Source organism: Anser anser, assembly GCF_964211835.1.
Source record: "Anser anser genome assembly, chromosome: 9".
NCBI lineage: Eukaryota > Metazoa > Chordata > Aves > Anseriformes > Anatidae > Anser > Anser anser.
The window spans coordinates 21,622,403-21,636,217 of NC_139729.1; the positions used below are offsets into that span (position 1 = coordinate 21,622,403).

Genomic DNA, 13,815 nt, shown 5'->3' on the forward strand with positions numbered 1-13,815 from the left:
CTGCTTGAGCATTTGCTCAGGAAATGCAGAAAAAAGCAAAACACAGCATGTGAAGCAGGACTTCATAGGCACATCGGGGCGGCCACGGAGAGCAGCTGGTGGGCAGGGGAGGCGGTGGGACAGACTCTGCCTGCACACAGCACTTGACAATAATTGTCCTCCTTGGACTTCTGTGTGTTCCTTCAAAACTTGCGTGGAGATGCTGCTATATCAGGCGTGGCACCGCTTTAATGCTTTGAACTTTGGTAGTGATGCTTGTCTAGAAACTACGCTAACAAGAAAATCCACAAAGCATGTGGTTTGTTTTCCAGACTGTAAGTAATCTTGTTTGATTTTTGTAGTAGGTATTGGGTCTGATGGCGCTCTCCTTATTTGCAGTTAAAGGGGCAAAAGTAATTGCTGTCTCGCTCGATGTTGTGAATAACTGTTGAAGTCACTGAAGTCAGCATTGGCTGTGAAAGCCTTTTCCCGTGTTGAATTAATTTTGGTGTGCAATAATTCATTAAATAACAAGAAAACAGATGTTGATTGAGTATTGCAAAGCTTCCCATAATTGCAGTTATTCCTTCTTGTCCTTTATTTATAAACTGAATCCATACTAAAATGAATAGCTACTTGTACAGTTCAAAAATGACAGTAACAAGTATCTTTGCAAACACAAATAAGAATTTCCCGAGAGGGAAAAGTTCTATTTCCCGTACTAGAGGGGGAGGCTTGAAGCCCAGACCTTGGCTAGGGTCTCTCCTGTTACCTGCGTACGAGCCAGGAACTGAGGTTGGATCTCCCATACTCCATTCCACCCCATAACTATAAGGCTGTCCTCTACTCTCTTACTGGTGCAAGCCATTACACTATAAAAATGATAACTAGACTGGTAGCAGTGTTTAGCGTTGAGTATTTCTAGGGTATACTCATTCCAGCCTCCCTTGGGAGCAGAAACATCATTCTTATGTTAAAGATGGGGAAACTGGGACACAGCTCTTTGTCCAAACTTGTGTGACCATTAGGATCAGAGTCCTTCAGCTTCAGAGTGTGGCCTAGATCAGCTCTACGAACTGTGTTTGTTGCCTGTCAGTGCTAGCTACTGCCAGTGAATTAAATAATAGCTTAGTGGAAGAGGAAAATTAAGCAGTACTGACAAGGAATGCTTTTCAGTGAGATCTGAAAATTGAGACAGAGTTGATTAGGCTCATATCACTGTGATCTAGAGATGCTAAACAACCCGCTCCCTGCAGCTACAACAGTGGGAATATCGACCAGATGGAACTGCTCCCCCTGAAATGCAGTAACACATTAGGGAAACCTGCACAGCATGGTACCTAAATGCTCCTTGACTTTATTTTGCAAAGAAGGTAGTGTCAGAGAAGCACACTGTGGTGCACTGGAAGAATGATGGCTATAGGGGCAGCAGCTGCCCTGTACCCGCACACGTGCCTGCCTGCCAGGGCTGCCTGACTTAGCGAGGGTCCTGGAGTCCAGGAGTATCATGTCCTGGTGAATCCCCTGCAGTGCACGCTAGGAAATATCTGCAGCTCTGCTCCCCTCCAGAGTCTGTGCTCTTGCTCAGCGATGGACTGGTGGCAACGAGCGAGCAGTGCTGTATCGCTAGCGGAGGTCTGTCTGCTCCTTTTCAAACTGAAAGCCATGGTTTGTTGGAATGGGAGAGACTGGGGACTATTCACAAACTTCCCAGCTTCCAAGGCTTTGGAAAACTTTTCAACAAGTTTCTTTGGTTGCACCCAGCCTTTTTGGTGGCCTCCTTTGCCTTTGGTGCTCTTGTAATCCTATTTGCCCCATGACTAACCTGCGGGAGCAGAAGAGTCCCCCGATCTGCCTGCCTGCTGCCAGAGATGCTCCTGCTGACCAAGAGAGCAGTGTGTGCTCAGGGAGTCCTGGCAGTGGCTCCACTTGGGGGACCTCGGGTGACAAAGGGGGACATAGCATGTACAGTTGGCAGCAGTCAGGGTACCGAAGGCTTTCTGGAAAATATGCAGTATTTCTGACTGACTGGGTACAGTGGTGATTTTACAGGGCTCTTCTGCCTCAAAAAGGAGCAGCAGAGAAGCGTTGGTGAGGGGGGACGGATCGGCATTGATTAAGCTGCCAGTTCTGCTAATGTCACTGTGGACACAGCCACTTTCCTTTTCTTTGCCAGCAGCAACTTAAATAATAAGATGCAGAGGGAGAAGGAGGGAGTGTCAGAGCTGAGCTACTCACAGTGCTGCTGGCAGTATTTAGATGAGAAACTGGTGGCGTGATGGATGGCAGCGATGCAAAGATACATGGTGATCAGCGCTCTGGAAACACAGGCAGATTAAGTAGGACTGCGCTTGACTAGTCTGAAGGTGACTCTACCAAGAGCCAGTTGCTAGATGCTAATCACTTTCTGTCCTCAACAAATAGTATTTGTACTGAACTCAGCTGTGGGTACAACAATTCATGCAAATATGTTGGCAGGTGTGCTTTCACGTGTTGGCTTAGATCTGCAGGCAGCGCTGCTTGCTGTTGGCCAAGCTCCACGGTTCGTGGGCAGGGAAGAGTTTGTTTGGTCCTGGGCAGAGTATGACGAGCAGAGCTGCACTTCCAGCCTTGGCGGAGCTGTGCGTGGTACAGCTGTCCTGCTGTCCTGTCTCCATGCCCCGGTCCTGCTCCCTGTGCCCCCGCTGATTAGCCGTCGGACAGGCTCGGTGGGTGGCACTCTTATCATACCATGGCTTGAAGAGGATTTTTTTCCAAGTGTTACCTTCCTTCTGGCAGGCAGGGATTATCTGTGCAGCTCTAAGCACTCCTAGCTTCATGACCAGGTATCCGGACCGGCAGCAGTGTTGCATGCATTAACATAAGCAAGTGGGCTTCGAAGGGTCTGGACGCTCAGGGTTCCTAAGTGGTAGTGTAGTTAGGGGAAGTGTCCACCAAATCTCGTACTTCACACACTGGCTTTTTATGTTACATGGCTGGACTTGAATTTAGGCCCCATGATACATTGGTATCCCACAATCAGTGAATGAAGTGGGTTTGTAATTTTAAAAAATATGTATTTATTTTTATTAGCTTAATATGTGCTGTATACAGCTATCTGTGATGGACAGCTCTGAGAAGAATCAGGTGTGCAGCCAGTTGTGTTGGGTCCGCATCTCCCTGGTCATTACAAAGACGTGATCTTTTGACATCTTTCAAAACAGTGCATCAAGCTATTTCCAAGGAGGTTTCCGCTTAGAAATTAGTATAATGCTTTAGTTCTAATTCCGTAGGAGTTAAATTGAATGTTAATAACGTCTCCAACACTGGGCTTCACATATAGAACATTATGGATATCTATCTAGTGGTTCCAATTAACCAGGGGCACTGTCTTTGCTGTCAGTTTCATCCAAGGACAAAAGTAATTCGTTAGGATAGCAAATTGCCTTCTACTCCTGCAAATTAGCATTAGGCTGTCACTGCAAAAATAATCCATACTGTCTGGATTATGGCAGTGAAATTGCTATAAGTGAAAGCTGTTTTCTGAACTAATATTTAGAGAAGATGGGAGAAAGAGAGAGAGAGACATGAGGGACATTATTAGATTTCTTCTTTTTTTTTTTTAAGAGGTTCGCTTTCTCCTGAAAGGGTAATGTACATCTATCTTGCAGGGAGTTTCCTTAGAGGGTTTAAATGGAGAGTGAAGCTTTAAGAGCAAAGTGAAAATGGAAGAAGAAATATACTGCCATGGGAAGCTCAGAAATGAGACATTGGGGGTTTCAGAGAGTGTTCATAAATCCTCTCCTGCCCAGAGGGCATTCCTGTGTGACCATCAAAATGACACACGTGCAGCTGTCTGGTGGTTTGCCACATCTCTAGGTTTGATGGACTTTGCTCTGGGGATGGTTAAACCTCCAGCTGCTCAGAATGGCAGTTTGTTTCCCTTAACAAACGTGCTCAAATGTTTACTTGAACTATTCAAGTCCACAGAATTAGATTATAAATTGTTTCCAATGGTTTTTCAACACATTTTCCTGGCTAGGACCTGGAAATACAAGAGGCCATCGAAATCTGAAAACCTGTCCTGCCCAACCACTGCTTCACCGTTACACAAGGAGCTGGATCTGTGCTTGTGCCTGGCGCCTCCTAAGATCCCTGTCACACCTTTGGCTTAACAAAACGCACGATAAGGTACACCGTACTAACACACTGGGGAAGAAACCAGGCACGTCTCTAACTGGCTTGGTGATAGGACTGCAAAGCTCACACACGCAGCGAAAGCAGCAAAAAGCAGTCCCTAGCTGGTTCCCTGGGGCAGTACAGCTCACGCAGTTACATGAAAGCATATACTTTGGGTAAAAGGAGGCAAAAGGCAAGTCAGACATGTGCTGCAGGCAGCAAAGTGAACTCTTCAAAGTGGGCAGGAGCAAAGCAGCAGAGCTGAGGGCAGGGTGGGGGCACGGTGGCAGCTGGGGGCTAGGGCAGGCACGCCAGGACCCGGGAAGGCAGCGTGCTTCTGAGCCAGCAGCGCTGGGAATGGTTTGGCTCCTATCACCTCGTCAGCTCGGGCATTCTGGAGATTTAGAGCATTGAAAAACAGTTTAATAATAACTGACAAGATATTAGCATTGATTTTTAACATGCTGCATGGGTATAATAAAAGAGTAGGTATATGATGGATGACAACTGTGCAAACCGCTTGTTTGGCTTTGTTCAGTTAGTGTTGACTGAAAAAGATGAAAGAGAAAAAAGGATCTTCTCGTACTGCCATGAATCTTAACGGTGTAAGGCTCAGGCCACCAAGGTTATAACAAATTTCAAAGCCTCCCTTAACATCCTATGGAATAAAACTGATACAGAGATTGTTACAGAGACAGTATCTGATGCCTAAAGCTTTTATTTGCTTTTATTAAAAAAAAAAAAGGGGGGGGGAGTTGGAAATGTGGCTCATGAGTGCGGACTGGGAAGGAGGACAGCTATTTCCAAAGCTATTGCCAATCCCCTTACATGGACATGCTTTGCCTATTGCTCTCCAGTACGAGTACTCGAGAAGGACTCATGACTCAACACGTGAATCTGAACCGAATTGCATTCATCGGTTTCAATTTATTACAACGCCTAATGTACAAAAATAGGAGCCTTTCAAGAAATGTATTTTTAAAAGAGACCAGAAAGTGATTAGAAAAGAAAAGGGAAAAAAAAAAAACACCCAACAGCAACAACAAAACTCTGAAATAATGCAAGCAGTTGTACGTATTTCCTAGCAGTGAAAGAATTAAAATCCAGGCATTTTATGACTTGGATAAATCTCAAGTTTCCCCGTGCGTACATTTGTGATTACAAATTTGGAGAAAGACTTCTGCAAGAAGATGAAAGTCCTCTTGCTATGTGAGGACTTGGCTCTTCTTGCTCAAATACAGGCATGTTTTCCAGATTATTTGCTTTGTGACAGCTCTAAATCCAGGTCTTTCAATCTCTTAGCAAAACTCTTGAAAGTGTTGAATGCATGTGTAATACACAGGATTCGGGGAAACTGAAACCAGTTGTATGTCTGCTAAAAAGAATAGAAAATCTGCAAAAAGAAATATGAAATTGGGATGTTTAACAGGACAGGAACACGGTAACTTCAGAGCACCTGGAGCAGATGCAGCAGGACCTGTATTTTCAGGACTAGATCTGGAGCTGTGGCAAATCTGTCCCCAAAATGTTTAGGTATTCAGTTAATGAACTGGAAAATATTAAACTTTTTGGATATTTAAGTGTTTAGTTGGCTAACATACGTGGGTTTGAGGCTGACTATGGCAGTAGCATGAAGTTCAGTCTGGTAAAATGGATAGAAACCCAAGCTGTGCTACGATGGGAAGATGTTGATGCACTCCTGAGCTACCCAGTTCAAAGCTGGTGCCTCTCAGAACTGACAGTGGCAGGCAGGCGTTCCCTTTGCAAGAGTGGTTTGCGAGGCTGCACAAATCATATTTAAGTGTTTGCAAGTGTTGCCATTCCCCTCCCACTGAAGTCAGTGGGGCCTGCCGCTGTGACCAACTTCACCCAACGCAGGTGAGAGCAGAATCAATGCTGTTACCTCTCCAGCATGGCAAGGCCCTTCCTTCTCCCAGTTCTCCCAGTAACACACAGCCAAGTGCTGCATCGTTTCCAAATGACCCACGTACCTGAAACTGGTGACCCAAGTAGACAAGAAACAGACAGGGCCAGGATACTGTCAGATATTCCAGATTAATTTAATTAACCTGGGTTATATTTGAATACGCCAATACTGGCCTTTCATAAGACATCACGGTTTTGGGGGCCCATCTGGCGAGTAAGGCCCACAACTGTTAATGTTTGTTCTGTTTTTCAGAACTTCTGCCTCCTAACATACAGATGCAGTCTGTTCCCCAATTAAAAGTTAAAGTCGGAATAACAGTATCTATGCAGTGGAGGAATACATGTCACTGAAATGGTATCGCAGGCTGTTGTGGAAAACTGGGTATTTTCCAAAAAGCTGTAATACGGCTAGTGTTTGCATGCACAACCTGTCTTTTGCTGGGAAGATTTCAGCTTTTCAGATGTCTGAAAACACAAAGAGCAGCTGTGCATGTAGCCTGTTAGCTCCCCACCAGAGCAGGATGACTGCTCATAAAGCAAAAGCAAACACTCCAAACTGGCTGCATCTAAACCACCCTGCATCGCTGCTGTTACTTGTCTACTAATAGAGGGCCAGCTGTCTAGTCAGTGAAACAGAAGCATCAAATTACAGAAATCATAGAAAATGGAGCCTGGGAACCCCTTAAAGTCACCTGGTCCATCTGTTGCCCTAGGGCACAGTCAGCTTTACCTTTGCTAATTCCCTCTGGTTTCTCTAACCTGTTCTCAACAATCATCAATAAGGGGAGATTCCAGATTTACCCACAAGCACGTAAAGAGTAAAAGATGTGCTAATAGCCGAACAGCTAATAGGTTCTCTCTGTGAGGTTGATCTGATGTAGAAAACATTCACTGCTGAAATATCTGTGTGGTTTGCTAATGCTCCAAGGAAACATGCAGATCCTTTGGAGACACGCAGATCTTAGCACTGGAAAATGGGAAACACATGCTAATTTCTGCCTGTGAGGTTGTTAGTAGTAATCTGCATGGGTAAATTTTTGGCAAGATGAGATTTTTTTTGGACTAATGTACTTATGTGGTTGCCTTTAAGAGCATAATTGTAACAAATGTGATTAGCCTACAATTCTCCAAGAGAGGCTGCACTGTGAAGGGGATGTGAAGGTTTGCTTCCAACCTCGGCCAGGCAGCACTCATGGCCGCTTCCTTTAATCAATACACTGAGGCTGTTTAGGCTATACAATGATGAATTACATCCTGTGTTTGGTGCATCATCCTTTTCTTTCCCTTCTCCAGTCCTGGTGGGTCAGGAACTGTGACAACAGGGCAGTCTGCAAGCAGCAGGACCTTGGCGAGACCTCCCTGTGCCCTGGCTGCGTGCTGTGCCACTGCCCCTTACCAGCTTTGGTGCCGGGCTGTAGCTGGGAAAAGCCACGTCGCTGCACTGGAAATGACACAGTGGCAGGTACGGCAGGAGGGCAGCACAACGTGGAAAAAGTGCTATCAAGCTGGCACCCTTACGGTGTCCAAACTAATCAATGCTAGAGTAATTGTGTCAGCACATTATTGACGGTTTCTAACATCAAACGTCCACATCTTAATTCCAGTCAAATTAGCTGAACCCCTAAATATTCTTGTGTAAAGTGCAAGGTGGGTGTAATGAATGTCTGTACATGGCCGAGATAAGACAGCATGAAGAGGCTTACGTGGAAGAAGCAATTCAGAACTAATCCCAGGCTCTGCTGCATGGCAGCATCTCTGAATGCCTTATCAGCTAGAGATGAAGAGCAAGCGACTCTTGGACGTTACCATCTATGCAGTTTCTGAATTGTACTAGCCATAAAATCTTTTAAGCATTTTTTCCAAATCCACATAATTCACAGGAAGATGGGGAACAAACCGGTAATGGAAAAGAGCAAGTGTAAGCTAGTTAATAGGCCATACTGCCATTTACACTCAGGCTGAATGTAAAAAGCTTTTTTAGAGCAGTTCTAAGGAAAATGAGAATCAATCCTTTCGAACCTATGCTGTTTTACACAGTCTGAGGAACTCGCACAAAATGGGTATTCCCTTTTTCAGCTCATGGAATATAAACCACAGAGTATTATTAAAAAAATATATATTTCTAGATCTGCTGTGCTTAATACTGTGAAATTCCATGATTCCAGGGATACAGAGTAACTTTCTAAAAGCTGCTTACCCATATCAGGTACTGCAGGTTTTACCATCAATTCCTGACTTACTAGCAGCTCTCTACAACAGCTTGGCTTTTTGTGGCCTCATATTCCAGTATTTTCCTATCCTGAAGCTTCCTAACTTACAAGGTATAGTCGGATCCCCTCAACCTAGGTTTCTTCAGTGATTGAATAAAGCTGCTGGAACTTATCATCCCAAAACAAATCTGATGCTGGTTTTCTATATTTCCCTCCAACCTGTTACATACTGTATGCTCTGCTTTCCTAGCTGCACACATTAAGGTTTCAGCAACCAAGCAAGAAGTATCTCTTCGCTCTTGCATATCAAGCAAAACAATGTTAGCAGTGTTAGGTCAATATACAAAAAAACCTCTTTTCTTGCTAATTAAAATTCCCTGTTCCCAGTACTGTGTGTGTGTGTATATATATATATATATATAAAATAACAAATATATATATTACTTGTTTCCTAACCCAGGATCACTAGAGTCTATCTTATTTTCACTTTCTCGTCTGGCTTAAGAAGCATTAAAATCAAAGAAGGAGGCTAGTCAAGATCTGAGGCTCTGAGAGGTTGCATTTTTTTTTTCTCCCTATGACTTATCCTTCTGTTTGGTAATTGCTCTTTTTTGTGTAGATCTGGTTGAGTAAAGCCTTTGCCTGGGTATTTTAAACCCATTTTAGAAAGAGGCCCTGGAGAAAGAATCAGGAAAGATGAAAGTATGAGCAGAAATTCTTGGGCACAGAGAACTTGAGCTAAAACTCTAAGACCCCAGACTTTCAGATACTTTTTAATGTCTGCACACATATCAAGAACAAAATATCTATTGGAAGATAAATGTTGCCAGTAGTTCTCAATAAATTACCAGAAGTTTTGGATATGCAATAAATTGGACATTTTTTTCCACTTCTTTAAACACCACAGTATAATCAGAAATAAATAGATAACTGCTGGTTTCAGCATAGCTTCATACCATCCAGGAAATAAAGTGTCAGACAAATCTTTTATGTAAAAGCAGAAATTTCATTAAGAAACAACAACTGAAACACTTCCTTTGTTAAGCATAATTTGCAGTTCAAAGACACTTGCCTTTCAAAATCTCTGCTTTGATTCCTGTCAGATGCAGAGGCAGTGATATATGACATGACATACATCAGTTAACTCTCAGCATAAAAAGATGTGATGATTTTTCTCTAATTGAGGGGATGGGAAAGCAACTTTTTTTTAATGAGCTTGAGAAATGATTTTAAATGGCTGTCAAATATTTGGCATCGATTAGTAGATAATTCAACTGAATGGAAGATATTCAAATTCTGGTTTTGCCCATTCCCAATGCTTTGCTTTTGAAAGTATTTTACTTTCTGACATTTCAGGCATTTATAGAATAGTTTTTCCTTTTATTTTTATAAAAAAAAATATATATATATATATGTATATATACTATGTTCAAATTTGCCTGCTGACTTCAATATGCCACTCTGATAATTTCTGAGGAGACCGGTCACCTCTTCTCTAATGGTGTATTCCAGTTTAGAGGTTTCAAAGTAGTTCTATTTTATTTTTAATTTCCCTGTGTTATGCTGTTTGTTTTTCTGTTTGTTTGTTTGTTTGTTTGTTTGTTTTCTCCTAGTTGGCTGCTGTAGTATTTCTTTTTCTTTATTCCCCACTGACTCTCAGCTTGTTTTTATATAACAGGTGGATATTGTTTTGTGTACTTTTCTTTCTGTATTATTTTTCTTAAACTTTGGATTCTACAATTAGCAAGATCCTGCCTTTCTCTTTTAGAAATCCAGCTAGAATAATTTGGGCAAAATGTGAGAAGCAGAGGAACTTGTAACTGCTCACAGCAGAAAGCCAAGGTCTGTGCTCCAGCTGAGAGCTCAGGAGACAGGGGGTGGCTGGTCCTACCTCGCCCTCAGGACCTCACGTGGCTTTGCTGACCGCATGCATAACCAGCAGGTTATTTCTGTGAGGCCAGAATCTGCTCCTTCAGATTTTACACAGGCTGGAGGCAGCATTTCAAGTTGTGTTAAAAAACAAACAAACAAACAAACTGGAACAGCAGTGGAAATAATCCCTCATGTAAGTGAGTTTAAAATCAGGCTATGAAAATAACTGTATAGGTTAGTAATGATTGTACATCCCTGTTTCTGTATGCATCAGTGGTTCAAGATTATAAATATAACTCAGCTGTCTTCCTTCTGTGTTTGTTCCTGACACAGTGCTTTCTCTCTCTTCCCTGGATACCAGGCTTGTAGCTGGGAAGTGTGACTGACTCTGTCTCTGTCTCAGTGCAGCGTAAAAAAAGCAAACCTCTGTAGCAAGAAGCATATTGGAGGCCTTGGTGGAGGAAGAAGGTTGTACTCTGAAAAAGCAAATGTTCAAAGGAGCCATAGCTGCTGCTTCGAGCAGAGTGACTCAGCCCTCTGGGCATGGGTTTGCCAACATAAATGCAGTTTAACTCAGCGTTTCCATGAAACCGATGAATTGACTGTCATAATTTGAGGTCTGCTACTGCCGTGTAAAAACTTCCATCCGCTTTAGTGAACTTTTTGCGGTGGAAAAGGGAAGAATAAAGCCAGCACATTTGATTTATCATCCGTGCAATGCTGCTATCTAACTAACAGCAAGACACAGAAGCACTGTATGAACACCCAGTAAGGCAAAGTTCCTGCCTTAAGGACTTTTGGGTCTACGTGGGAGAGATCAGGCAGGAAGTGAACAAGAGCAGCCAGAGGTGGTGTGACTGACCCAGACGTGATTCAGATGTCCCAGTTCAAGGCTTGTCCTTGTCCTAAGACCTTTGCAGAGCTAAAGTCCTCTCATAAGTTACATATCCTTCACTCAACAAAATGCAGCTCTGCTTTCTTGTACATCACAGCACGGAGGAGTGTTGTGTCTGGTCTATGTGACGAGAATAAACTAATCTAGGAAGCGTGTAGATGCTACAAAATATTTTGGGAACTCTTTCACACATGAACTACCTTTGTGCACATCTGAGAGCACAGTAAATAACATTGATTTCTTTTTTTGGCAGCTGGGTCTGAAAACCTAACTCTAAAAATCATGATAATGCAGTTGGAGACCAAAAATATACTGTAAGTGTGCACGCAGAACTAATGTGACTTGGGGTTTGACATTGGAAGCAGTCTGCAGACAAGGAGTGATTTTTCAGAAGTATTTGTTGAACAGTATGGAAAAAACCCTCCGTCTCAGTAAGTTTCAAGATACTTGAAAGATAATTTAGAAAACAGAAAGAAGGGGTATCAAGAATATTTATTTTTTTAATGCCTGATCTTGATGCACAAGTAGTCTTGTTTGGATACAAACCCCTTTCTCCTGGTAAACCTTTGCCACTTTTGTACAACACAATAACCAAGACTCTTTTCACCTACCCAACTGCCTGATATGGCACACTATGGGTAAAAGATCTGAATGTCATCAAATCCTGTATTGAATGGTTTTCCTTTTAAAGACACCATTTTCAATTTATCTCAAAGTCCAGCTTAGCTCTAAGTATCTCTTTTACGCTGGTACCACCAAACTGTATCAACATTATAGGATTATGAAGCGGGATCACTTACCCTGTCAGCTCTGTGCTAGCATTATGGCTTCACATTGATATTTCCAGCAGAGCATATGCTGTATTTTATTAGTTACAGAGATTCATTGTGCATCCAGAAACTGCCCTCTGCACCCTGCTTTCATAATAGGATTCAGTACAGCTGAGCAAATACAACCTCTATAATATATGAAATACAAGAAGATAATAGGAGCAGGATAAACCCTCTGATTAGCTATAGTGTGCACTGTGAATCAGAAATACAGAGATGCTTTGCAAGATGGGGAAAAAAGGAAGAGGGCAAATGTACTTAAGGTCTGCCATGAAGGCCTAGTAAACCCTGCTTAAAGGATTTCTATCCTAACCAACTCTGTAATCTATACCAAAGGCCTGAATGAAATCACTACTTCAGTATATTTTCAAGCCAGACTTTAAATTCTTAACATTGCAGTCAAATTGCAGGGGAAACCGAAACACAACAAACCAAATCCAATGCACTAGTCATTAGCAACCTCCAGATAATGAGCTGACAGCAATTCCCCAACCCAAACAGCTTGATCTGGTCGTTTCTACTTACCTCCATTTGTCTCTTGGATATTTAAAGCAAAGGCTCATTTTGTCCTGCAGATTCGGTGCCGCTGCTCAGTATTATCTTGCCTGATCATAAAAAGGCTCCTGACCAAAAGGAAGAGGAAAGCAATACGTAAAACAAACACAGAAGCCCAAGAGGAAAGCTACACCCAAAAGACCAGCACTAATAGCAACTGAGAGACAGGGAAGGAGAGAACACTCCCAGTTACTAACTTTTTCCATTGATACATCTGCTACAAAACAATTTTTCTGCAAACTTCTCTTCCTTCTTGCAAGCAATGCTTTGCTGTTTTTGTAGACTTCAGATAAGCTGCACAATGAATGTGGGGTTGGTTTGTTTGTGGTTTTGTGTGTGTGTGTGCTTTTTTTTTATTATTATTATTTTTGTGTCTTCCTTTTTTGGACCAAGTAAGCAAATTAGTGAAATATGAACTAGAAACTCAGCTGACCACTTTATAAGCATAGTGCTAGGCAGCAGTTATCACAAGGTGCATTTGTCCATACTTCAGTTTTTTGTTTTTAATTCAAAAATCCTCAGTAGAAGCAGAGTGATATTTGAAACAGCTGCCTATGGGACTTTCTGGCCAGAGAGCCTTCGTGCCGCAGAGGTGAATGTTTAGATGATTAATAACTTAATTTTTTAAGAGCTTGATGGGCAGGCAGGGAAAATATGCCACACTGTCCTTGCCTCAGAGGTACTTTTAGTGCCAAAAAAGAACTTCCTTGAGAAGGAGAGCCGATGATTTCACCTCTAAAGACTTCAGGACTGGAGGGACTTGCAGGGGGCAAAGCGGGATTTACCGCAGCAGCAGGAGCCACTGGGCCCCGCTGGCCCCTCACACCGTCCCTGCAGGATTTCAGCCTCTCCAGGGCTGCTCCTTGGTGTAGGTCACTGAGTAGCGACGCGTGTGTGCCCACAACGGCTGTATGGAAACTTTTCTCGCTGACATTTAATATGTGGCTCGGAACAAATAACAAACAATTTGGTGTGAATTAAAAAGTTTTGACAGTTCCATTTTGCCAAGTGTTAGTCAGAAAGGAAAACTGATGGATATGTCATGTTTGAAAATTCCCAGGGTGTAGGAAACTCATTTGTTTTTAAAAAGTTAGGATCAGATTCTCCCCTTGTTTCAGAACAAATCTGGACCTATTTTGGGGAGGCTGATGGAGCTGCACTGACAGAAATTAAGGTCGTGCCATTTACCAGGGTAAATGAAAGCTGCCTGGAGCCCAGTCAGAAAGTGCTGCGTACAGCAGCAGAGGTGGGAAGGAACAGCTGCGGACAGTAGGGCTCACACCAGTCCCAGTAAAGGTAATTTTAACATGCGCGCACACACACACACCCCTTTAACTCTCCTGGCGCCATCTTGCTGTTGCAGCTTTCCATCTCCACACACTGAGGTGAT

The 13,815-nt window shown here is 42.9% G+C and overlaps 1 protein-coding gene and 1 long non-coding RNA gene across 13 annotated transcripts in view; one reads left to right on the forward strand and one right to left on the reverse strand.

Moving 5' to 3' along the window:
• Positions 1-12,719, reverse strand: part of LOC310904070 (calcium-activated potassium channel subunit beta-2) — a 129,991-nt gene extending 117,272 nt beyond the window's left edge. Inside the window, exons 1-2 of one of the 4 annotated variants that reach the window (XM_083848275.1) lie at positions 12,623-12,719; positions 12,396-12,493 (exon numbers count right to left, since the gene is read on the reverse strand). In XM_083848275.1, the coding sequence (XP_083704401.1) occupies positions 12,396-12,433 (38 nt within the window). In that variant the 5' untranslated portion in view covers positions 12,434-12,493; positions 12,623-12,719. Of the gene's footprint in view, positions 1-12,395; positions 12,494-12,622 lie in introns of those variants that run through there. The other 3 variants (XM_083848276.1, XM_083848280.1, XM_083848282.1) reach the window with 3 other exon arrangements.
• LOC310904073 overlaps positions 1-13,611 on the forward strand; it is a 31,878-nt gene extending 18,267 nt beyond the window's left edge. For 6 of the 9 annotated variants that reach the window (XR_014588022.1, XR_014588023.1, XR_014588026.1 and 3 more), the window contains exons 2-4: positions 7,357-7,525; positions 10,479-11,471; positions 12,446-13,611. This is a non-coding gene — a long non-coding RNA (uncharacterized lncRNA). Of the gene's footprint in view, positions 1-4,009; positions 4,150-7,356; positions 7,526-10,478; positions 11,472-12,445 lie in introns of those variants that run through there. The other 3 variants (XR_014588030.1, XR_014588024.1, XR_014588025.1) reach the window with 3 other exon arrangements.
• Positions 13,612-13,815: the final 204 nt, after the last annotated feature.